General features: G+C 53.3%; 5 protein-coding genes across 5 annotated transcripts; 4 read left to right on the top strand and 1 right to left on the bottom strand.

The window, feature by feature from the left end:
* Positions 1–15: 15 nt before the first annotated feature.
* HMPREF1120_05576 (alkylated DNA repair protein alkB 1) lies at positions 16–1,138 on the bottom strand (the record flags this gene model as incomplete). The annotated part of the gene is made up of 2 exons (XM_009159758.1): positions 16–773; positions 826–1,138. 2 exons carry the CDS (start codon positions 1,136–1,138, stop codon positions 16–18), a joined length of 1,071 nt encoding a protein of 356 aa, XP_009158006.1.
* Positions 1,139–1,638: 500 nt separating this feature from the next.
* HMPREF1120_05575 (uncharacterized protein) lies at positions 1,639–4,815 on the top strand (the record flags this gene model as incomplete). The annotated part of the gene is made up of 2 exons (XM_009159757.1): positions 1,639–1,686; positions 1,750–4,815. 2 exons carry the CDS (start codon positions 1,639–1,641, stop codon positions 4,813–4,815), a joined length of 3,114 nt encoding a protein of 1,037 aa, XP_009158005.1.
* Positions 4,816–5,374: 559 nt separating this feature from the next.
* Positions 5,375–6,867, top strand: HMPREF1120_05574 (uncharacterized protein; the record flags this gene model as incomplete). Its single annotated transcript, XM_009159756.1, has 2 exons — positions 5,375–5,396; positions 5,447–6,867. 2 exons carry the CDS (start codon positions 5,375–5,377, stop codon positions 6,865–6,867), a joined length of 1,443 nt encoding a protein of 480 aa, XP_009158004.1.
* A 170-nt stretch (positions 6,868–7,037) lies between these two features.
* On the top strand, positions 7,038–7,973 carry HMPREF1120_05573 (UDP-glucose 4-epimerase; the record flags this gene model as incomplete). The annotated part of the gene is made up of 1 exon (XM_009159755.1): positions 7,038–7,973. One exon carries the CDS (start codon positions 7,038–7,040, stop codon positions 7,971–7,973), a length of 936 nt encoding a protein of 311 aa, XP_009158003.1.
* Positions 7,974–8,643: 670 nt separating this feature from the next.
* Positions 8,644–25,299, top strand: HMPREF1120_05572 (uncharacterized protein; the record flags this gene model as incomplete). The annotated part of the gene is made up of 2 exons (XM_009159754.1): positions 8,644–23,673; positions 23,737–25,299. 2 exons carry the CDS (start codon positions 8,644–8,646, stop codon positions 25,297–25,299), a joined length of 16,593 nt encoding a protein of 5,530 aa, XP_009158002.1.
* Positions 25,300–25,792: the final 493 nt, after the last annotated feature.

Raw genomic sequence — 25,792 nt, 5'->3', positions numbered from 1 at the left:
TATCAAAATTGGCGTTTAGTCGTCTTCGTCTTTCATCTGGCGTACGTTCAGGTTGATCCGCTTCTTGGCCATCCATCCGTGCCATTCTCGCCATTGACTTCCCTCAGGTATGTCCGGCCAATCTTTCAACCATGCGGGACAAGTGTCCGGGAGTATCTTCGGAACCGCGTGCCAGGCGTATCTCGATGATCCGGACATCAAGATAGCGTCGCCGGACCGTAATCTCAAAGATGTTGATCGACTACCATCTTCGTTACCGGCGATAAAGATTGCATCGCAACCGATGCTGATGCTAACAAGGCTTCTGTCGCACTCCTCACTGACGTCTCGATGCACGCTCAGGGTGTCACCTGGTGTGTAGAGGTTGACAATAGCTGCCTGGGCACAAACCTCTGGAAATAGTCCCCTCAGTAGGGCCCCTATATCTGACGGGAATGCTGGAGGGACCTCTTCAGGATAGACTTTGTTGGTCCAGTCATATTGACCACCTAGTGTCATCCATCGCAATTTGCTTTCGAGCATCTGCGCGTAAGTGATAGGCTTGTGTACCGCAGCATCCTTTGGCTGGAGAGCGGTCTGCTGTTGCCCGCCGAAGAAAGAATTATTGAACTCATGTTCAGATTCGGCGTCATGGTTTGGTGAGGGATAGGGAATGTCATAGTGCAAATGGAGGTTTGTACGGTGCGTAGGGTTGGAGAGGTCACGGTGTAGAAGTTTGTTGAGCAAGGATATTTGAAGCCTTGCAGTCAAAAGAGAAGGAAAGACGTAGAGGCCTACAGTTGTTAGATATGGTTCAAGTTTTCACGGCTTCGTTGAATGGCGTACCAGGCAAGGCACGTATTTCGAACGGCTGGCCAGGCGTCCAAATGCTGTCGGGTATCTCATGGATTTGCTCTCCAGGGCTGTCGGAGGAAGTGAACTCGTCTTCTAGGTCCTGAATCCTGCTACTTGAGCTTTCCCCGTCCGAAAGCAATACAACTTTGCTGCGATCTGGCTCAAGTGTGTCGATCAAGTCCGGAGCGGTGAGAGATGAAGTTGAATGTTTTCGCCAGGCCTTGAAAAGATCTCGCATCGAGTCCGGCGGTCTGGCATAAGCATCATGCAGCCCGGGACCAGTCTTTTGACTACTATTAAGCATCTTCCGGTTTGAGTGAAGCTTGCTGGTAGACGAGAGAATGGTTTGACTGTTGTTCCTCTAGAAACTTGTTCCTGGGGCATTAAAAATAAATAACTGCCTTCGACACCAGCATTCGCCAAAAGATAAGAAAGCCACTCCCTGTACCACGTTACCATTGTTTTGTTTCAACCGGCGAGACACAGTCGGATCGGCGAAATATTCAGCACACATGGACTGATCGTGAGATCCTCGTGTTCTACACTTGTTCACCTCAACGGCGCTCCAAATTCGAACAACATCGATTGTTCTCGTGGACTTGTCGCGGAAGCATTTCAAATGACAGGGTTTTCAAGCAGAGCCGCGAATTCCACTTCAAGTTCTCCATGGAATGAAATCCAACTCTCTTCAAACACAGATGTATCTATACTTAACCATGAATATCCTCGCGTCGGCATGGTAATCAGCGATATTACGTTGGCCCCTGGCAGAGCTGCCACCGCCTGCGCGACGCTGCACCCGTCATGGCGACGCCGGAGACCGAACACCACCATATCAATCCTCGAGCCAGTGTAAGCATCCTCTTCCACCCGGGACAGTAGCCAGCCATTTGCTTACTCTCGGTACTCCTGCAGTTGCGCCAGTCCACCTACATTGATCCCTCCACCGGCGCGAAACTGAACAAGACCTTTACGCTACATACTAGTACTTCCGACAGCGATGGGCAAGGGGAGCCTGGAGCCGGCGAGCGTTCACCTCTCTTGGAAGGCGGAGAGGCCGCTGGTAGCCATGGTCGCATGTCGACAACAACCAGGCTTGCGGTCAGAAGCAAGGACTACATGACTCTGGTTCAAAACTTCGTCGTGTCGGACACTGGAAAGGGGGTCTTAAAATGTGCTGTGGCATATCTTCTGGGCAGCCTTGCGACCTTTGTGCCGCCATTGAGTCAGTTGTTTGGACGACAGAATTCTAAGCACATGGTCGCCACTATAACTGTTTACTTCCATCCGGCCAGGTCTCTTGGAAGCATGCTTGACGCACTCCTCCTTGCGGCAACAGCCTTTCTGTACATCGCGCTGATCTCGTTGCTGAGCATGAGTGTCACAGTCTTCTTTGCCGACATTGTGCACCACATCGAGGCTGGCCACGCGATTGTACTGGTTGTCTTTCTTGGTGGTGGACTCGGGTTGATAGGGTGGGTGAAGCTCAGAAGGAATGATCCCTTGGTCAATATCGCATGCTCCCTGGCTTCCTTGGGCACCATTACCGTTCTCACCAAAGAGGGAGCAGTTCAGGCCGGTGACTATTCCTTGACGTCGATATCACAGATCCTCAAGATGATTGTGGCCGGCGTGATAGCTACCATGCTTGTATCGGTGTTGGTATTTCCGATCTCAGCGAGGATGAAGCTGAGAAAGAATCTCCTTGATGCGACGGACTGCCTTTCCGATATGCTGGCTATGATCACGAGCAGTTTCTTGTCTGGTGATAAATCCGAGCTCGAGGATAGTACCCTGTCCAAGGTCAGTGATCGGCACAAGAAACTGTCCTCTTCAATTTCTCAATGTCTGAAAGAGGCGAAATACGAGCACTACCTGTTGGGAACCGAGAGGCAAGGATGGATCGAAGCTAGACTTGCGCAATGCGTTGAACGGATCTCCCAGAGCATTGGCGGCCTTCGAAGTGCGGCAGCAATGCAGTTTGTTGTCACTGAGGAACCTCCTTTTGGTTCTGCCCTGCGTTCAGATGCCCTCGGAATTTCTGCACCCTTTTGGGGGAATTCGCTTTCCAACTCGATGACTAAGGTTGATGATACTGATCTCCTCAGCTATTTCATCCGGCCGTCTTCTGGTCCAACGTCACCCAGTGAGCCGCCCAAACCATCTGCTTCTGAAGCACCCTTCCGAACGCCTGCACAGATCTTCGAGCTCTTCATCGAAAACCTGGGCCCCTCAATGAGGTCACTTGCCTTCACACTCAAGGAGATCCTTGATCACTTTCCATTCGATGTGTCCGACAACTTCGCAGTGGCGGCGTCCCCAAAGTTCAAACTTAGCCTTGACCGGGCGTTGGACCTCTACAAGGAGTCACGCGGCAAGGCTCTAGCTGTAGTTTATACGCAAAAGGACATGGATCGCTCCCGGCCTTTACCCGTGCAGGCCGATTGGGAGGATGCTGCCGCTTGTTGTGGCCACTTCTCGTTTACGTTGGTGGAAGTGGCAGAGTCGATCAAAGAATATTTGATCATACTCGACGAACTGCAACTCGAGGTCAATGAACGACCCTGCGGCAGGACTTGGAACTGGATCAAGTTCTGGCATTCCAAGGACGAACACAGGGATCTTGATAGCCTCGATCCCGAGTTTGCCGAGGTCATCAAGAGAACTGATCAGCTTGGGCTTCAATTCCTTGATCGTCCGCTGCCGGTGTCTCCGAAGCACGATGTCCCCGCCGGGCCTGTCCAGACGTCTAAACAAAGGATTTTCCGCAAGATCTATCACGCCGCCTCGATTCTCCGACACGAGGATATCAAATTCGCCATCAAGGTGGGTTTTGGTGCTATGTTGTATGCTTTACCCAGCTTCCTGTCATCCACCAGGCCTGCTTATTCTCACTGGCGCGGAGAGTGGGGTCTGTTGTCGTACATGCTCGTGTGCAGTATGACAATTGGCGCGTCAAATACCACGGGCTATTCTCGTGTGCTTGGGACTTGTTTAGGCGCCACTCTCGCCGTGGTGGCTTGGGAGATTTCACACCAAAACCCCATTGTTCTTGCATTCTTCGGCTTCTGCATGGCATACTGGACGGCGTACATCATCATTGGCAGAGGCAAAGGCCCCAAAGGCCGGTTCATCATGTTGACCTATAATCTTGTCGCCCTTTATGCGTACAGCCTTGCAAGCCTCGACGACGATGATGGTGACGATGAAGAAGACTCTGGGAGGAACCCCTTGATCGTAACGATTGCATGGCATCGAGTCGTAGCGGTGACTTCTGGCTGCATCTGGGGATTGATCATCACGCGTGTCATATGGCCCATCTCCGCTCGTCAGAAGCTCAAAGACGGACTCTCGCTTTTATGGCTTCGGATGGGCATGATCTGGAAGCGCGACCCTTTAGCCACTTTGACAGAAGGTGTTCATCCGGACAGGTACATGAATCTCCGGGAAGAGTTCTACTTGCAAAGATTTCTGGCCAAACTCCAAAGCATGGCCGAGACCGCCAAAAGTGAATTCGAGTTCCGGAGACCTTTCCCTCACGCAACCTATGCACGCATCCTCAAAGCTACCGAACAGATGCTGGGAGCTTTTCATGCCATGAATGAGGTTATCCTCAAAGATTTGAATGTGTCGCCCGGCGAGGAAGCTTTGCTCAAGGCGACCGTCAAGGAGCGCGCCGAGCTCTGCGGCCGTATCAGCCACTTGTTCAGTGTGCTTGCGAGTTCAATGAAACTCGAGTATTCCATACCCAGCGACGCTCTGCCCAACATCGATCATACCAGGGACAGATTGCTCGCAAAGATCTTCGCCTACCGAGCAAGTGATGCCCAAGAACAGACGACTTCAGATGAAGACTATAGCCTGCTGTACACCTATGCCTTGGTTACGGGACAACTGAATCTGGGTATTCAGGCCGTTCTAAAGGAAGTGGAGAGTCTCTTTGGGGTGCTCGATGAAGAAGCTCTTGGCCTGGAGCTGTAGGTTGCCGGTGGAAAACATAGTCTCGCACGACAACATTGTATCCATAGCACAGATGCCAGCATGGAACTGTGACCTATTTTCGTAGAATGGCCGATCGTCTCCTTGAACCCAAAATTCACCCCGCTATGTAAGATCAGGCCGACTGGCACGGCAGGCAGAATAAATAATAGTGATATACTATCGTACCTCGAGTCGGTAGTACAAACATGGACGCGTCAATGGCCCTGGGGGCTGAGCGCCGCTTGCAGCCCGTCGAGCAAATGGTTATTGTCCGGAGATCTGTTGTCAGGCCCAGCTTTTGTCGCGAGTTGGAGAACATGAATGTCGCAGTTTCGATTTCGAGTTGTCGCGTGTGCTTCGTGGCTGTGTCCGGCAGACTTAGAAGCCAGGCGTAATCTGCGTATATATGTAATGCAAAGCTGCCTGTTGATGTGCTGCACTCCAAAGGTGACTTCTGACGTTAGATGCGGATTGACTCACTTCAGATGCTCGAGATGTTCAAGTTGGTACTGCCGGCCTCGTAACAGCCTGTAGGATAGCGTCTCTCACATCGGCCAAAATGCTCGATGAGAACCTTCCCAGTACGCGAATACCCCTCCACAAGACTCACTGCATCGTGCTGACAAGCCAGCGTTCCTCATCAAACCATCCAAAGAGAAACCGAGACAGAATTCGACTCTGTTCTTCTCTCAGCATGGAGCCGAGTTCGAACCCGCCTACATACTACGACACCTCGACCCTGACCAGTATGCCTCCCGAAACAGATACGCCGCCGGCCTCTACGATGCGTTCACGCCGGATGTCCTTTACGCGGAAGTAGTCCTAATTCCAGAATGGACGCAGCCCCCTCCTCTATCTGAGCAGGCTAGATTGAACGGTGCTGTCCCTCCACCACCCGAGCCAATTCTTCCGTCCGAGTTCACCATCCAGCTATACAATCCCGACCAGCAGGTAACAGTACGGCACAAGGCAGCAACATGGAATACAGCGGCTTCATGGGAGTTCGAGATGCCGCAACAGACGTTCCGAATGCCATCTGTCTCAGCCCTCGACCGAGTAATGAATGACCCCGTCGCTTCCGAGATTACGCCCAAGATTGGCTTCAAATGGAAGAAAGATAGCAAGTTTTCCAAAGACCTGGCTTGTTTCTTGTCGGGTAAGAACACGGTGATTGAAGGGAGCAAGACCAAGAGCAAAGAGCCGGACATCACAGTGTCAATATTCAAGAGCTTGAAGGAGGTCACATTGTACGAGCCCAATCTCCAGAGGGTGGAAATAGAGGATCTGAAGGGGCTTGAGGTGGTGCTCCTCCTCGGCGCTGTGGTTATACGAGACGTCTATTTTGGTTCTCTCAAGGAAACCTTCAACATCACTCCTGCAAGAAAGAAGTCCAATTCCACGAGTCCGACCACTACGGCCATCCCTCCCCAGTCGACTCTGTTGCCCGAGCAAATTTCATCGAAACCGGCGGAAGGATTGGGACCCTCCTCATCCGGTCGTGACCCTCGTGTACCCCCGACTGACCCACGGACTCAATGGGAAATTGATGTAGAGACTGCTCGGCTGCGCAGACAGGCGGCGGAAGAAGAGCGGGAAAGACGTCGTCGTGAAGAGGAGGCGGAACGGTTAACCAAGCGGCTTCTCGAACAGGAAGAGGAAGAGCAGCGACGACGGCGGCAGGCCGAGCTTGACCGAGAAACAGAGCGCCTAAAGCAGCTGTATGGTCAAGAAGATGCTTCTGCCCGCCCTAATCTACCGCCTCGGGATCCTCGACAGCAGAGACATCATTCTGAATCGAGACATTCTGCCTACGTCCAGTCTCAGCACAATCCATATCCCTCAGCACCATACGCCAATGCATGGGGTCAGTATCCAGTCACTGGCCCGGCGAATGGCCCTTACATGTCCGGGGCGGCGTCCCAGTCGACCTTCCTGGCACCAGCTTCATCGTCACAACAAAACCTGAAACAAAAATCGAGCATTTTCAGCTTCCGCCGCCGCAGTGAACACGATGCTAATAAATTGCAGAGGAAAAAAAGTGCCGTCTTCTAATCATCCGAGCTTCCTGTTTTGGCATGGTAACCCTTGCATGTGATCGGTCACTGGCCGGACTGATATCGTCATCATTCCCCCGAGTCTTGACACAGGTCCCGGCGAGAGTTCCAGTAACCTTTCTCACCATTCCTGCCTCAAGAAGTGTCAACAACAATACTACTTCAACAATGGCAACGAGCGTTGGCAAGCGGATTGTGTTTACTGGCGGCTCTGGAAAAGCTGGGAGGCACTGTATCCCATATCTCTTAGCAAAAGGCCACCAAGTCCTCAATTTGGACCTGGTGGAATTCCCAAAGGATCACCTACCGCCGGGCAAGAATGTGTATACTATGAAATGTGACCTTACTGACGGGGCTCAAACCTTCAACGCCTTGTCATCACTTTTCTCCATGGACGAGTATGCTCTACCAAAGCACCCAGGGCCACCTGACGCGGTCATCCACTTTGCGGCATATGCTCGAAACATGATTGTTCCTGACAGCGAAACATTTCGTGGCAATGTCATGAGCACCTACAATGTGGTGGAATCTGCGTGCAAATTGGGGGTGCGCAAAATCATCCTTGCCAGCAGCGAGACGACATATGGCGTGTGCTTCAGTCAAGGAGATGATGATTATCATTCTTTCCCACTTGACGAGGATACCTACGATCGCAATCCGATGGACACCTATGCGTGCAGCAAGCTGGCTGGAGAGCGCATTGGCCGCACATTTGCACGTCGCTTCGGCGTTGACATCTATGCGCTCATCATCGGCAACGTGATTGAGCCGCATGAATATGAAAGAGACTTTCCTCGCCATGTAGGAAGTCCAGAAACCAGGAAAAGAAACGCCTGGAGTTATATTGACGCACGAGACCTTGGCCAGATCTGCGATTTGTGTGTTGCAAAGGATGGGTTAGGATTTCAGGCGTTCAACGCGACGAATGACACGATTACCACCTCCATTCCTACGGAGGAATTTCTGAAGAAAAGCTGTCCTGGCACTCCAATCTCGCGCAAGATGGATGAGTGGGAGGCACCGTTGTCGAACAAGAAGATCCGGGAAGTGCTGGGTTACCGTGATGTCCACGATTGGCGCAAATACTATCATCACAAAGAGTGAAGTTATGGGTGCTGAGTAGGCAAATTTGGTGGATGTTCTTCGCCGTCACTCACGCATGACTCGATATAAAAAGCAGACAATGCGTTGGACGGGTAGAGAGCATGGAACGGCGCGCCGAGCGAGGTGCTTGCGGAGCCCGGGCCACTGATTGCCGCGAGAAGTAGGTATACAAGCTTGATGAATCTCATGCTTCGTCAACGGTGGCATTGACCCGTCCATATGTAGCTCTTCTCAATTGCTACATCGAGTGAGAGTCACCAACCCTGTTGACATCCCATTATATTATCATATTGTTGCGATGGAGTGTTCTTCAGTTTGGTGTTCATTCTCATGGCAATCTTATTTAGTATATCCACGTGAGGCTGGAAATGTGGCTGAGACCCCAGCCACTGTCATTGGAGAACACTGCATTTCCTACTACTAATTAAGCAGAGTACAACAGCAGTCGACCGTCCAGGCAGCGCCGTTGTCCTACGTACTACATGCGCATCTACTGGGTGCTCGTCGGCACATTAATCAGAGCCAACCAGGATTCTCTCGCCGACATCGACGGATCACTGCAATATGATGAATTACTACGGCCGCTGCGCACCTTGAGACGAACGGCAACCGCGTAGGCCCGCTCCGCACTGACCTTTTTGCGAACCTGTCAACCCGTCCCGCTTGCGCCATGGGCAAATCCAGCTCGGGCCGCCGACGGAGCGGCTCTGAAGCAGTGTCCAGGTCCGAGCGAAGTCGACGGACTTACGAGGCTGAATCATTAGATGGACGCGCCCTCTCCGAATCGATAGCCTCGTCTGGACGAGAGTCCGGCCGCCGCGACGACTTTCGCGATGCAATTCAGAACGCCATTCCTCCCGCTAGCGATACGGCGCGTTCAAGCCAGTCTACCAAATCACGATCTGTGGAAGGCAGCTTTGTGACTGCACTGTCTGCTGAGCCAACTGAGATCAGCGAGGTTCCTAGCGACCGATCAAGAGCAGACAACAAGCGTAGCGGCGACTACGAAGAGACGCGTAGAGGAAGCCGCAGGGACAACAAACTTGACCAGTCTACGGTCGAAAGATCGCGGGGAAGTCTAAGTGGTGAAGAATCGAGGCGCAAGTCGAGAAGGGATAACAGGCCCAGTCAAGATGGTGCTCACAAGGGTTCCAGAGCAGACAGCAACCTGAAGGACTCGACGCATGATCGCGGAGTAGACAGTGCCTCCCTACCAGAAAATCAGTTTCCCGGGGCGTTTCCGGCGACTTACACTCGGCCATACCGACCCCCCGGACTGGCCACCGAGTATTACGGCGATCAGGGAGAGTCAGTTGCTTCCCAGCCTGGCGTGCGTCCCAATCCCCCGAGCATCGTCACCAACGCCGAACAGTCGCACTTGATGCAGCCCTCTGTTGAGCCTCGACCTCCACCTGAACCCAGCAGTGTGGGCCAAGTTGGAGCAGCTGCGAGCTATTTTGATAGTAGTGTCGTTGACTCAGACATTGCTAGGCCGAGCGCTTCGAGACCACCTCAGGACGGGCGCCCCAATTCGAACAAGCCTAGCAAATACAACGATCCTAACACCAGTCCAAGAACCAGCCCTCGTCCTGGATTTCATGGACCAAGACCGCCGACCTATGCTGCCCATCAATCCGGTGCGTCCAATGCCTCCGTAGCATCAGCTACTACTGGAGCTGCCGCGGAGTACTATTCAGGTCTGGATCCAGGGACAATGGCCAGCTCTGCCGGTATCACACCAGTACGCCCACCTCCAGTGTCCGCGGCTGGGCTTTCTGGTACCCCTGGGTTCGAGGCGCCGTTGCAGGGTTATCCTAATGCCGGGATGTACGCTGGCGCTGCACTGGCCGGAACCGTGGCAGGCGCTTCTATGGCCGCCCACTCCCATGACGAGCATTCGCACAGTCACTACCTTCACCACGCAGACGGTTCGGGTGCTATGAGCGGTGGTGCCACTCCTCAAACAGCACCAATGCAACAGGCCCATCGTCACAAACGCCGTGGACCGCTCGGTAAACTGATTGACTGGTTTCGTGACCCTGAGGCCGTGGCACAGTATGAGCAATATACCGAAGCGATTGGTGTTTGCAAATATTGTTTTGATCCTTGGAGTTCTCCGGCAGACGCACCACGAAAGCATCACTACCGACGCCGGAGACCTTCGTCGTGCAGCCGGTATGGGAGCACAAGTCGCGTTGACAAGACAGCGCGGTATTCATCTGATGAAGAGCGACGAAGACGTGCAAGCGCAAAGAATGTTGCAGTCGGCGGCCTGGCCGGCTATGGCGCAGCAAAAATAGGCGACGCCATTCTCAAGAATCAACATGACTTTGACGATACCTACTCGGTTAAGTCAGGACGGCCAACTGAGCCAACGCAGTTCCATTTCCGGGACGATAATGTTGACCCTGGACGCAGGGTAAGGCGATATTCTTCTTCGGAAGATGTTCGGAAGCAAAAGCAGAGAAGTCATCGGACTAGACACAAGCGCCATGATACGAGCGGCAAAGGGAAGGCTCGTCGGCGTGACTCGAGTTCGTCTGCGTCGTGGTCTGATTCTACCCGTCGCCAGTCGCGCAGCTCGGCGGTGAACGCTGGTCTTGCTGCAGCAGGGGTCTCCATAGGTGCAGCAGCTTTGGACAAGAAACTGTCCGACCGGCGGAAACATGGGATTCGCTCTCCATCCCCTCGCAAGACACACTTCTCAAAGAGAGTTTCTCCGATGCATTCATATGTAGAGCTCCCTACCTCGACTTCGGATGGCCTGTCCAGCTTCTTCACGAGCCCTTCGGCAAACAAGCAAAAGGGCAAAAAATCAAAAGGGTTCTTCAATCTTTCAAATGCCTCCAGTTCCTCGTCCGATGCAGATCTTGCCTACGGCAGTGGCACTGTACGTCGAAAACTCGCAAGAGAGCGCCGTGACGTGATTCGGCCGAAGCATGAAAATCGGGATTCAATGAAGGACATGTTGAAACTGGTAGCCGAGGGCAATGCTCTCGCTGCTGAGAGCGATCGTCAAAAGGGTAAAGGTAGGGAAACTTTCGGTACTAACGAAGCCTCCAGGTGGATGGGCAGTGGTGAGGACCACTATGTCGGACAGGATGATGGGTGGTACGATATTAATGACGACGATGACCAATCTTCTTCCAGCGTGGATCTGTCCCTTGCGTATGGGGAAGAAATCCCAGAACCTCAGGTTAGAAGACCTTCCCGCGACCAGACGGCGCATCCACGAACGACCCATTATATGGACGGTTCTCGACACTCAGAGCGCGGACACGGTCGGACGCACTACCATAACTCACCGCATTACAGAGAGGAGCGCAAATCGACAAGATTTGGAGTCAGCCCAACAGCTGCAGCAATCGCAGCCGCAGGGGCTGCAGCAATTGTCAGCTCTGCAGCGTCTTTACATGATGACTCAAGGCGATCGGCAATTCGTAAAAGTCCCCCTCCACTGCAAACCCTGGACCCTCGACCAATTTCCGAGTCGAGTATCCAGGGTCTCGCGCAAGATCCCACAGGGAGCATCTATCCAGGCAATGGCATCGCAACTGAAGTCCCTCGAATATCAGCTTCTTCCGTGCCTTTGCAACAGCCGCAGCCGTATGTACCAGTTGCTCCGCTGATTCATGACGAGCAATTTGGATACGACGACCACGATATTGGTCGCTCTGACTTGCGACAGCAAGGGCATAAAAGTCGCCGTTACGGTGTTCAAGAACAGCAGAGGGCGTACCCTGTTGCCACACACGGCACAATGCGTCGAAGAAGAGATTCAAGCCCTGCCAAATTTGATTTGGGGCGTTTTGCGAAGAACACCGGCGCGGACAGGCAGGCTGAGGAGGGGCATCATGACCGAGATGTACCTGGCGATGCGAAGCGGCGTCGAGAGGGTCGTCGGCGAAAATCTGCTGATGCGACATTGTCAATGGCAGCAGCCACTGACCAGTCGACAGGCACCGCCTTTCATGAGTCCACTCCCAGCAAAGATCCATCGCGCGACTTGGATGCAGGGTCACCTGACTCGGCAGATGCGCGCATCGCTGAGATAGAGCGAGATTTATCGCGTCTCTACGAAGAACAACGCCTGATGAAGGATCGAAGCGACTTGCAAAGGACTAAGCGATCAAGCAAGGGCGTCGACTTTTCTGAACCTCTACTCATTGGCAAACACAAGGCACGCCCTTTGGCACAAGACGGATCTCAACCCCAACGGAAGTCAAGCATGAAAAAGACTAAGGATGGGGATGCGTCTTCCAGCCGCGACTCCCAACAGCAGCGAATAGCGCGCATGGCAGCACAGCGTGTCAGGTCGACTCCTTCGCCAGTGCATGAGGATTACGGGACGTTCTTCGTTCCAAAAGAGCTCAAAGAACATCTCGAAGAACATAACGCAAGGGCAGAGCATAGGGACGATATTGGGGCGAATGTGGTAGAGATCGTGCCGGGCGCAGAGAAGCCAAATCGACGACACCCTTTTGACCCATTCACATATCGACCCTTCGGCCTAGATCTCGAGGACGACCCAACATTGCATCCTTGGCCTGTGCCAATGTTAGAGTTGATTGAACCGACTCCGCCCAGCAGCAAGGCCCACAGCATCCAAGAAGACATTGTTGAAGACTTTACAGCGGATTTGACTACAGAACGTGCCGATAATACGGAGCTTCCGGGAAAGAGTCACAGTACCGAGTCTGAAGCCCTTTCTGGCGGTGGGGATGCTGAATTCCACGACAGCCGAACTCCACTGGACAAAGGACCTGCCGCAAACTCACCACCACGAACGGAGGATGAAGACGAAGGGGATATCCGATTTTTTGGCACAGCAGCACCTCAAAACGACACAACATATGAAGAGCAACCACCTCGGCCTGACATTACTCGAGTGTGGACTTTGGGAGGAAAAGAAGCAGAGGAGCTCGAGCGACAGCTTCCAGTAGTTGACGACCAACTTGAATTAAGCCCTACTTGGACGATCGATGACAATGAAGCTTCACAAATCGAACCTGAGAAGGTAGACGGATTGGAAGATAAGGATTCTGCAGGAAAGCCTGGCCCACAGGCTACTGAGGCAAGCTCAGGAAGCCCACAGGAAGCCAGGGACGTAGCTACGGAACCTGGAAGCGTCTGCCCTGTGCCTTCTGAAGGATCAGACCGTGGCCGAGCCGTTTATCAAAGCCCCTTTGCCGAGACAGTGAGCGATCTAGGAGTCATCCATGATCAGCGACATGATGAGTCTCCAACTGTTGCAAGGGACCCACAGAGGATGGTTGAACAGCAGCCCAGCGACCAAGAAGGGATATTTGAGCCCTCCGCAAGTGAATCCGGTCTCGACCGGGGTATCCACGGTGACGGACTGGCGCAACTTGCAGCATCCGATGATTTCAACAATTCAAAAGGCAGGCATCCACAATCAGACCCCGAGACTATTGCTCATCCTGGCCCCGGCCAATCCCAAGTTTCATATGGCCAGGAACATTTCCAAAAGCCCACCATTATATTTCGCAGTGATGCGGAGCGAGGAAACGTGGACTCCATTCGTGAGCCAATTGAGTCAGTGGTGGCAGAAGAAAGTCCCAACCCCAGCAGCAGACTTGACGCGTCTGACGATCCGCCCTTCCAGTCGGCAAACCCTGTAGACGCTGACGAGGAGAACTATGCACCCTCGAGTACTGCCTTCTCCACTTCGGGAAATGATTTCACAACTCCGAGGAACGGGGATTCCGCGAAATTCAAACCAGACGAGCGAGACGACCGTGGACAGGACGGTGTTAGAGAACGGCGCAAGAAGCGACGCTCAAAGAACAAGGAATCTGGTAACGTGGCTTTCGCTGACCCTAATTCTACTCGGGAAAAGGGTCGTACTTCGGAGCCTTCGGAGAGGGCTTCTATCTCCAGAACACAAAGCGCGGATGATGGATTCGTGTCTGCGAAGGAATCTCCTGAGCGCTCGGCTCTACCTCCTGAAGATGGCAAGCCTTTTTTAGAGGATTGCCCCGAAATGCCACCAACAACGGTCATGAATTCACAAATGGATATTAATGGTGTCTCGGGGCAAAGATCTACGTCCAAATCATCAATACATGGAGCTGTGCAATATGAAGTCTCTGGTGAAGAAGAAAAGAGCGGTAAGCCGAGCGACAGTGGACGTGAGCTCATACCTGATGGCGAGGAAGATGAGGACTCAAAAAATGATGCCGCCCACACTTCATCAACTTTCGCTACGCCCGTCTCTACCCGGCGTCTGTCTATGATCAAAACTTCAGATGATCATTCTAGCCCGGCGATCGTCAGCTCTCCAACTGCGGTGCCCTTACATTTCCGACGTCCTCCTCTTTCGCCCACCAATACACGATTTGCAATGAGCTCTCCCATAGCTTCTCCGGGTTCGCCGTTGACGACGCCACGGACCCGACAGGGACGTCCCAAATCAACAGAGTTTCGTTCAAGCAAGGAGTTTCGACCACTTTACCTGGTGGAAAGGCAGAATTATGCAAAGAATATGGCGTCCCCTGAAGCGCCGGAAGATTATCCGTCTTTGCCGTCAAGCAAAACAAGTTCCGCGCACCCTTCCATGGAAGATCTTCGAGCCGAAGCACAGGCTCAGGAAGAGTTTGGATATTCCACCCCTTCACGCATCAATGCCGATATGTTCCGGACGACCGCCAGACGACATAGCTACTCTCACTGGCCAGATGGAGAACCGAGGCGTGAATCACCTGACTATCTGGATTCTAGATCGGCCACCCCCGTTCCTGGTGAACATCAGAGAGCTCGCGAGAGGGAAAAGAAGCCTAGCTTGAAGTATGAGTTCCATTCACCAAGCGAGCTTTTGCAGGATCCGTCCTCGCTACAGGAAATGCCTGCAGTGGACGAGGAGGCTGGCATGGGCAGCCCGCTTCCTAGTGTCGTCAGCACAGAAACTGAACAGGACTATATGAGCGCTCGGAGTCGAAGTGTATCCGCCACAAGATCCCGGAGTCTGAGCCGCGGGCGAAAGGCCGTCTCGAGGTCTAGGTCTACTTCTAACTCGTGGCGGAGCGCGTTATGGACCACAGCTGCTGCTTCTGTGGGAGCCATAGCTAGTGCTGCTACGCATGCATTGAGGCCGACATCACCTGGAGATGGGAAGGGCGAAAGCTCAGATTCTCCCGCAGACACCTCAGCATCAGGTCTTGAAGGCCTTGAGCCGTCTGGTGCCGGTTCCAGCGATGGAAAGGCTATCTCTCGTGAAGACCAAGGCACTGGCCAGCCCCGTCCAGGTTCAGGTGTCATCACAGAGACTGCTGATGTACCAGTGCAAGACGGGTCGTCGCCTCCCAGTGGCCTGGCCACCACGGAGCAGACGATTACAACTCAGCCTGCGCAAGCCTCTGTCGAGCCCCATATTCCGGCAGAAACCAATGCGTCGGATTTGCCTACGACAGCAGATATGGTGGATAGTGACGACCCTACCATAACTCTGGATGAGTCTGCAACGGATCTCAAAGTCGCTAGCGCGCCAGCAACAAGAACAATCGAAACTGAAAGGTCAGAGCCATCCAAGGATGGGGCGGGAGCAGGGACAGAAGTTGTCATGGCAGAACAGAATACAGCTTCAGATGACGATTCGGCAAGGGTTGTCTCGGAACCCTCTGTGCTTCCCGTTGCTATGAAGCAATCGAAGAAATCCAAAAAGGGCAAAAAGAAAGGGAAGAAAGGCAATGGCCCAACGTTGGAGAAAGATTTGGGCAATATGACTACAAGCCGTGATGTTGCCGATGAGGAGCAAACTGCTTCAGCGGCCAGTATCGGGACGGCCTCACCTCCACCAGCTGAAGAGGCCCGTTCAGAAGACCTTCGGCCAGTGGAAGAGCGCCTCGTACTTCCGGCGCAACTAGAACAAGGTGAACATCACGGGGAAATCGATTCCTATCCGGCGGCAGAGTCTAATGACTTGAAACTTGCTGATATCGAGGGTGCTACAATCGGTGCAGAAGCCGCTGAGCCCGCTACTCTGGCCGCAGATGCCATGCATGACTCAGATAGAAAAGCACCTGTGGCGACGGATTCCAAGATGCTGGAACACTCTTCTCCAAGAAAGTTTTCTATCACTGACACAAGCCAACGCGATGCCGTAGTTCCAGAGGCTACATCCGCTGAAATGACGCAGCTTGGTGATAGTATGACCTGCAATGTGAGCTCTGACGGAGATTCTGCAATCCGAGGCGTTGCCGCGGATTCCAACCTTCCAGAGACTGAACCTGTTGCGGCTCAGGTTGATGTAACTGGTGAGCCTGTTGCTCTGGAGCCTACACCCGCCGACGATGATGCATCCGGGCTTGCTCCGTTTACCACTTCTATGCCTGAACAAGGACCAGCCGATGGACAAGGACCGGTTGAAGCTGTTCCAGGCGAGCCTACACTCTCTGGTCGATCTGAAGATGATAGTAAAGGAACAGAAGGTGCGGCTGAGCCTCCTGGGGAGGGAACTGATACACAACCCTCTACAATTATAGCACTAAGTGATTCGGCCGAACCGGAGATCTCAAGCAAGCCAGAGGCCAAGGAGATCGCTATACACACTGAAGGCGAGTCTGTACTGTCGAATTTTGAGGGCGTAGAGGCGGATTTGAACCCTCTTGAGCAGGCCTTCCAAGCGGCTGTTCGGGCCAGGGGTTTGCAGGATGGAGCCAGCCTCGAGGAAGCATATCAGGCTTTCCAGCCGGAATTGAACGATCTGCGCGAGACTGTCGGTACTCCATTGACCACCATCGAGGAGGAAAAAGAGGTTCCCATGCCTGCAATGGAGACAGAGGCAGCGATGTCTGCAGAGGAAGGCGTTCCGGCGCGGAAAATGTCGAAGAAGGAGAAACGCAAACAAAAGAAGCTTTCTAAGACCTCTGGGGCTACGTATTCCCCCCTTGATAAGGTGACCACAGATCAGGAGCCGGTACTTGAGGCTGCTGACAACGATGAACAACCTGGAGGTGGTGAGGTTGCGAAACGGGGGCTGTTCGATTTGGATGTTTCCAGCAATGCCTTGGGTGAATTTTCCGATCCACCAAATCCTTTTGGCGATGACTTTGAGCTTCGCCGAACAGAAGGTGAGGCTGACACTGCAGTCGTCCACTCCGAACCTGCCGATTCGTCTTTCGCTGAAGCAAAGGGGGTGGAGATAGAGCCGCCTCGGGACGGGGAAGATCGCGACGGGGACGACTGGCTTGCGGGCTCGGCCTCAAACAAAAGGGCTAAGAAGTCAAAGAAAGATAAAAAGAAGGCGAAAAGGCAACCACTTTACTTCGACATGAGCGAACCGACTGGTGAGGGCGATACGGCAGCTACGGCCAAAGACATGGTAGCTGAAGATGTCGGCTCCTCAGCTTTGATGGCTGTTGATGAGCCTCTACATGAGCCAGAAGACACTGAGCAATCAAAAGGTGCCATGCAGGAACAGACCGAGTCAAGTTCTGCGCAGCCAGACGCTGCTCCTCGGTCTGGTGTCGAGCCATCAGATGACCTTTGGGAAATGGGCTCCAAAAAGTCCAAAAAGTCCAAGAAAAAGAGGCTCGCTTGGGCTGGTGAAAGTCCGCTTGGTGCTCCAGCGGCAGAAGTGCTTCCGGCTGCAACATCAGCCGATGCGGTATCCCAGTTGACCAGTGACACGCCCAGTCAGCCGTATGAAGCCGAGAGCCCAAGGGGGGCCACCGTCTCCGTGTTGCAAGCCACTGAAGATTCAGCAAGTCATGAGCGGACAGTGAATCCTATGGATGATCACCAGAAAGATCCGAGCCCAAATGATACGCGCCTCGGCCAGCCGGAGGAGCCAGAGCTACAAGATTCGGGGACAGCCAATACATCAGTGATAGAATCGTCTACCAAAGACCAGGGCGGGAAAGATGACAAGGGTGGCACGAATGATGCATTTGATGCCACGGAGTCCTACACGGTCACGAAGTCCTCCAAGAAGAAGTCAAAAAGGGAGAAAAAGAAACGTGTCTTGGGTGAGGAGGATGAGGCGATGCCTGACCCGAACAGTAAGCCTCCTGGCTGTTCTCCGCCTAGTCATGAACGCGACCAGGAATACAGTACTGTCAGAGACCCAGCACCCCTCGATGCATCACAGACCTCAGAACAAGTTGATCCTACGATCGTTGAGTCCGATAAACAGCCAGATCCTACTCAGGAGACGAATCTGCCGGAGGATAAGGAGATGAATACTCCGGAAGATATCCAACAAACCACGGCTGATGTCACAGCTACTATCGACGATGCAGCATCATTATCGAACAACAGAGGCCAGGCTATTCTTTACCCTAGTGACTCCACGAAAGCACCTCAAGAGATCGATCCAGCCGAACATCCCGACACCACCGTTGCCGATGTGGTGCAACAGCCTGTGGACAATGCGGAACAGACAGCCGAACGGCAGGATCCAGCAGAAGATGAGACCTTCTTTCCGATGCCCACGAAAAAGTCGAAAAAGGACAAGAAAAAGAAAAAGAAGTTTACCTTTGATGACTTTGATGCTACGCAAGAACAAGAGGCTGGTGATACTATGGTTTCCACAAATGAGCCTGCGTCGAAGAGGAAGACAGACGAGGTGCATGTATCCGAGGACGTGCCTGATCCAAACGTGAATGCAGCAATGACTGAAGTTGGCCAAGTGCAGGTTCCTGGCGATGACGAAGAGTTTAATCTCAACTTGAAGTCGAAGAAGTCCAAGAAAGACAAGAAGAAGCGGCGCCAGCGTATTGATCTGTTTGAGGACAAGTCTGAAGACGTTCTCGCACCTGCCGAAGATACAAACCTTATCGCAGAGAACGAAACTCCGAGCGAGGTAGTATCAGGAGTGCATACGACGTCAACCGAGAAACCTGAGACACTTCCCGGTGCGGTGGAAGAGAAAGCTGGACTTGACAGCGAAGACATCCATTCACTTGCAGCGAGCGGCCCCTCAAGCGACAATGGCTTAGCAAACTCAGAGTTCTCTACGGTCAGAGACATGGTTACGCCTTCAGAGACTGTCTCCGGGATACCGATCAGCACTGAAACGGAAAGTCACGACTTGCCTACCAGAGGTGAGGACATTGCTACGTTTGATCCCACCACAGACCAGCCAGTCAGCCCGTCGTCTGCTGTTGCAATACCGAACCTAGCCCTAGGGGATACTGGACTAGAGTCGGGGGCAGTCGAGCCCGAAGCAACCGAAGCAACCGAAGCAACCTCGTGCGACTTCTCGGCTGATCACTATTCTGCTCCTCAGCAGCCGACGGTTCCGTCTTCTGTTCCTGAACTTCAATCCAGCCTGGCCTCCATTGATGACAATATCTCAGATAAGGCTCGCACCGAAGCCCCCGCCACTGAGCGAGAGGCGGCTGAAACCCCTTTACCGGAGTCTGCTACGACCAGCCCAATAACTACACTGCCAGTTCAAACTGAACTACCTTCCCCTCAGTCTCACGCTGCTGAGCCACCAGGCGAGCTCGCCGAAGTGCATCCTGGGTCAGCTCAAGCTCCTGTACCCGAGCCGGATGCTGGTGAACCTCCTAGTAGCAAGCTCACGCCAGTTCTGCCTCCTGTGTCCGAGACTTCACCTGAACAATTTGCTATCCAGTCTGAAGCATCTACAGTTCCATTACCCGAATCCCCTATTGTTGAAACGCTGGCTACCGAGCCTGAACCATTCGAAGTGCCTCTACCGGAGCCTCGTGCTGATGAGCTAGCTATCGAACCTCTGAGTACCGAGGTTGGTCTTGTTGAAGCTTCGTTGCCCGAGTCTCCTGCTGCTGGCCTTCCCAGAATCGAACCCGATCCGACCGCAGTCCACTTGCCCAGCTCTCCAGACTTTGGGCCATCCAGAACTGAGCCTGAATCAGCCGAAGCTCCTTTACAAAAGGTTCCGGTCACTGAGCCACCAACGGAGCCCCGTGCTTCTGCAGATCCCACTGTCAATGTCCAACCAATCGATGCACCATCCTCCAAGTCCTCTGTGGTTGAGGCACATGTCTTGCATGAGCCTGCGGAGCCTCCTACTGAACCTTTCACAACGAAGCGTCAAGCTGCTGAGACTCCTATTCTGGAGGACACTGCGATTGAGCCTCCCAACGCTAAGCCCGAAGGAGTTGAGGTGCCATTGCCTGAATCTGCTGCTGCCACTTCTGAATCAGGAGAGCGTAACCTTGCTGATCTTCCCACTGCAGCCTCTGATGAGGGCGAACAACCTGTCCATGCGCCCTCTGAAATTCAACCCCCCGCTGCTGAGCCGGTCTCCGCTGATCCCCCAAGGGAAGAAGCCCCCTTGGAGGAGGACAATCATGCTGCAAGTCAAGACACCAATATTGTAGCTGAAGAGGAGTGGGGTTTCACAACCAAGAAAAGCAAAAAGGACAAAAAGAAGAAACGGCAATCCAAACTGGACCAAGCTATGACTGACGCCGTCGCTCAGGCAAGTGACATCAGGCAAATTGGAGAAGAATCGAAACCTGTCCTCGCTGAGGCTGTACCTACTGAAGGCCCAAAGGATGATATGAATCTCCCAGTGACGGGTGTTGCGCCATCGCCTGTCGAGGAAGACAATTGGAATATAAGCTCGAAGAAAGCTAAGAAGGACAAGAAGAAAAAGCGTCGTTCCGAGCTCCGCACGATTGATGACATGCCTACAATACAGCCAACCCCGACCGACCAGCCTACCGAAGAACCTTCTTCTATCAGAGCAGAGTCAGCTCTGCACGGCATGGAGCCCAAAGATACACATACCACGCCCGAGGACGAGGCTCGGGATCTGAGCGAGCATCAAAACCAATTTTCCTCAGGACCTGCACTTGATCCGGAACGTGCCGATACCAACATCGAACCTGCGCTCGTACTGGACGATCAGCAAGGCGATCGTGAACCTCCCTTGGACATAGTGGAGCCATCCGGACAGGAGAAGCAGCGAGATCTTGACAAGTTTGATACCCCGGAAATGGCACCGGGACAACCGGCCACTGTTGAGGATGAAGCCAAGGGGGAATTTGCCAGACAGCTTGAGGACCATGATCTAAAGCATGAGGAAGCTCGGGGTGGGGACGCTGCTCAACCTACAGGTGGCACTCCAATCGGAGCCAGATTGGCGGAAACCGGAGCAGAGGAGCCAGATCCGTGGACGTTGCATGAGACAGAGCCCACCAACTCCACCGAAGACCTTGTTACAGCTCGCTCCGCGCCACAAGACACCGATGCTTCTATGTTGCCCGATTCCAAGGTGTACCCGGTAGAGGATAATGCCCCTCGGGAACCATTCACTCCGAGCGGCGCCGTCGAAGGGAGTGAAGCTGAAAACAATCAAGCTTGGAACCTTACGAGCAGAAAATCAAAGAAGGCCAAGAAGAAGAAGCGTCAGTCACTGTTTGATGAAGGTGGTTTCGATTCACCACCAGCTACTACTGGGAATGTGGAAAATGCCGGTGCTTCATCGACAGATATAGGAATCACCCCAGATCCAGAGCCCCTTCCAACCCCAGCGAATGAAAATGCTCCCGATCCCGATATACACCAAACCTCCGTTGAGCCTAATGTCGACGATGAGTGGGCAGTCTCCAAAAAAGCCAAGAGAGAAAAGAAGGAAAAGAAACGCCAACTGACAATAGATGATTCTTCAGCTCAACCGGACGAAAGGTGCGCCACAGAAAAGCCACCGCCAGATGTTGACCTAGGAGGGAAGGCATTGGAAGAAGCCGTCACAGAGAGCTCTCATGAAACCCCAAGAGATATTCAAGGTACGGAAGACGGGCCGCCAGATACCGTTAGGGAGAGGACCACATTCTCCACAGACATTCAACCTGAGAAGCTGGATGAATCGGTCTTAGCACAAGAAGAGCCCAAAACCGACCTTGAAGATGTTGGCCAGCAGCCTTTGAGCCAAGACGGCGGAGCTGAAGCGGTCGCTGCTACTGGAGTTACAAACGAGGGTCTGACAGAGATGGGCACGACAAACAATGAGAAGCAGCTCGCCCAAGACAGTGAGCTTGGTCCTTCAATTTCCAACGAACCCGTTGGAACAAACGTGCAAGCAGTTGATCAAGAACACTCGACTGAAATGTCAGACAAAGCACTTACAGAGGCTGCAACGGGTTCCTGTGTTGTTTCTTATCCCGTTGCGCCCAAGGACCAGAGACCGGAGGACAATGCAGGAGACACGTCACTGACTAGCGCTGACCAACCCACTGTGACGACTACCGGGCTTCATGGCTTGGAATCCCCAGTGGTTAGTATGGACAGTTCGGACTCCCCCAGGGGCAAGGCGGCTCGCAAGAAGGACAAGAAAGCCAAAAAGGCAAGAAGGCTTTTCGAGTTTAACGGCATCAACGCACCTCCGTACCAGCCTGATTCTACCAACCCAGGAGATGACAAGCCCGATGTTCAGACGAGCACGTCTCCTAATGAGCTGTCGACAGGGATAAAGGAGCCGCCGCCAGAGGCTGATGATATGTCTGATGTCAGTGCAAGCACTCGGGAAAGACGAAAGCGACGAAGATCCCCGCCACAATGGACCGGCGATGAACCTGAGGATCTGCCATCTCAGCGATCAACGACACCATCTCGGGAAGATGACTTTATAAATATGGCGCTGGGTGTTGCAGCTGGACTCGGCTTTGGTAAAACTGAGAATGAGGCGTCGAAGGAAACACTACATAAGCCCCCTTCGCCTGTTCAACAAGGTCGGCCCGGTTGGTCATTCGCCAATCTTGCACCCGTCAGCGATACGGCACGCTTGGATGCAACCCGAGACAGCGGTGTCCAGTTCGAATCGCCAGTCATGCCTGTTGACCCATTCGCCCCGATCCGGGACAGTGGCTTTATCCCAAGTTCTGCCGACCACGGGCCCAGCGATGCTGACTTCATAGCGGATATGAAGACTTCTGGGGAGCCACTGCGTCCTCCCCGGCCGCACTCGCCCACGAGTTCTACAGAGGACGTGTCAAAAACTCCAACTGACAAAGGAGCTTTTGATAACGCGCTGAACTGGGAAACGCCGAGAAGGAAACCATCTCCAGTTGAGTCGACTTCAAAGGACCGAGCTTCTGCACTATTCGATTCTTCGCCAGCATTGCCGCCATCCTCCACTAAATCCCGCAGCAGGACCCCTGAGCGGCCATCAACTCCTCTGCGACGGAGCCCAAGCATTCATGGGCGCCACAGCCGCGAAGAGTTGAGGGTGAAGGCCAGAACTCCCCAGCGTTCAGGAAACAGCGACGAACTTGCCTCAAACTTGATCGACCGTGCCAACATAACTGAGGTAAATCGCTCCACGTTCCAGATGCCAGGCCATGATCATACCAGCGCGGTTTCACCATCCCGGAATAGCTTGAACACCATCCGTGAGGAGCCTGCCGAAGCATTCTCGTCCTCACGAAGGCACCATCCATTTGCCCACCCTCCTGCATCCTTCAGACCTCAAACTCCACCCGATGAGGACGAGATTGTCGGAAGTGGGCTCCTTGCAGCAGGTATTGCTGGGGCTTCGCTTCCAGCCTCCTCACGTGACCTGGATGCTGCTAAATCTCTTGGCGGAAGCAAGTCGCGAACCTCGTCAGTTCGCAACCTGCGCGCCGCCTCCGAGTCCGTCTCACCCTTCGACCCGGTCCGTGCCACGTCCCGCTTCTCTGAGCCCCTCGTCGGTGACCTGGGGGTGGAGAATACTGCCTCCCGCGAAAGGGACATGGCAGACGTCTACGTGAGTTCATCCGCTTGACTTTACCACCCGTCGTAAACCGCCAATACTAACAGAAGTGTTCAGGATGGCTATGGCTCCTACCCGGGCAGTCCAAAGTCGCCGACGCGGCCCCCAAGTCTTCGGCAGCGACGAAGTATGCAACAAGTCAAGGACTTGGAGACAAAGTTGGAGCAGTTGGCCAGCGAAAATCGAACATTGGCCGAAGCCAAGCTAGTGGCGGAACAACAACTTGAACAAGCGAATTTCGAACTCAATCGGTCCGAGCATTCAACAGAAGAATTGCGCCGCACAAGTGCCCAGCTCCATGAACGTGATGCGGAGATTGCGCGTCTGAAGGATGAGCTTGCCTCACTGGTTGTCGCACACGAAGCCTTGAAGCATGAACATGAGCAGAGTTTGTCCAGTCTACGACAGGAATATGAAGATGTACAACGACAATGGGAAGAGTCTACGACGGCCCTTGAGGCACTCCGGTCACGCCATGCGGAGCTTTCGGCTGGCATGGAATCTATTGTGAGACATGAAATCGATACAGCTCTCGCAGACAAAAATGCCGAAATATCGAGACTGCGTGAGGACCTGGAAGCAGCCCGGGACCAGATCCGCGAACTTCAAGCTCAGGTGTTAGAGAACGGCGCGGACGATGTGATCGTCTTCCATGACGAGGATTACTTCGATGCGGCCTGCCAGAAGCTATGCCAGCAGGTGCAGGGCTGGGTGCTACGCTTCTCCAAATACAGCGACCTGAAGAGGTGTCGAACCACAAACGAGGTGCGAGATGAGAAGGTGGTGGACAGGTTCGACAATGCGATCCTGGACGGTTCCGACGTAGACGACGATCTCGCCGATCGAGTAAAGCGACGCGATGTTTTCATGTCGGTGGTGATGACCATGATTTGGGAATATGTCTTTACGCGGTACCTGTTCGGGATGGACCGGGAACAGCGACAAAAACTGAAGCAGCTGGAAAAGAATCTAGCCGAAGTCGGTCCAACAAGCGCCGTACACCAGTGGCGAGCTCTCACACTTACGCTGCTTTCCAAGCGCGAGAGTTTCCAAGCACAGCGGGAAAACGACACGGAAGCGGTAGCTATTGAAATTTTCAACACGCTTGCGAGGTTCCTGCCACCACCGCAGAATGTGGAGGAACAACTCCTGAACTCCCTTCGCCATGTCATGCACACGGCAGTGGAGTTGTCCATTGAAATGCGCACGCAACGGGCAGAATATATCATGCTGCCTCCGTTACAGCCGGAATACGACATGAATGGCGACCTCGCCCGGAAGGTGTATTTCAACGCTAGTCTGATGAATGAACGGAGCGGTGAGACGACTAGTAACGAGGAGCTTGAACAAAACCAAGCCGTGGTTCGAATGGTGCTTTTCCCTCTTGTCGTCAAAAAAGGCGACGATCGAGGCCAAGGAGATGACGAGATCGTGGTGTGTCCAGCCCAAGTGTTGGTTGCTCGTCCAGACAAAGGAAAGAAGGGCAAGGGCTCGACGAGAGTTGCCAGTGGCGGGAGCCAAACTGACCGTATGAGCGTGGATGCTCGAAGTCTTCGGGCAATTAGTACGCACAGTCTGGGTGCGATGAGCGGCCTTGACGGTAACGACAACATGATTTGAATGCTTGCAAAGGGCCTTACATCTCTTTTGGTTTTCATGTTGGATGATGTTTGCATGGCATGGACCTTGCTTATCCAGACATGGTCCTTGATATGCATTTGCAGCGGGCTTCCAGAGCATTGTCCAGGATTTGACTGGAGGGACATTCACGACGAGACGAATTTCGTATATAATGACTAGATAGATACCAGTTCTGCGCAATATACACGGCCACGGCCAGTGAAACACACAAGCATGATTCTAGTACCTGAATTAATATAGTACTTCGATCCTTGTACCTAGGTAGGCAAGTTGAGACTACTCTATTTACTTATTCCTTTTAGACAGTGCTAGTATGGTCCTGTAGCCAGTGGTCGGAGGCTGCGGCCCTTCTTAGTAGCGACCAGCCAAGTGCGGGAGCGGCCAGACCAGCCTAAACGTCATAATTGTTGGTGGACAGCGGACTTTCCAAACTTTGAAGGTTCCTCCACTCGGAAATAGATGCATTTGTCCA

The sequence above is a fragment of the Exophiala dermatitidis genome, assembly GCF_000230625.1.
Source record: "Exophiala dermatitidis NIH/UT8656 unplaced genomic scaffold supercont1.4, whole genome shotgun sequence".
NCBI lineage: Eukaryota > Fungi > Ascomycota > Eurotiomycetes > Chaetothyriales > Herpotrichiellaceae > Exophiala > Exophiala dermatitidis.
Note: the sequence above shows the minus strand (reverse complement) of the source record. Positions and strands in the feature narration are given on the sequence as shown.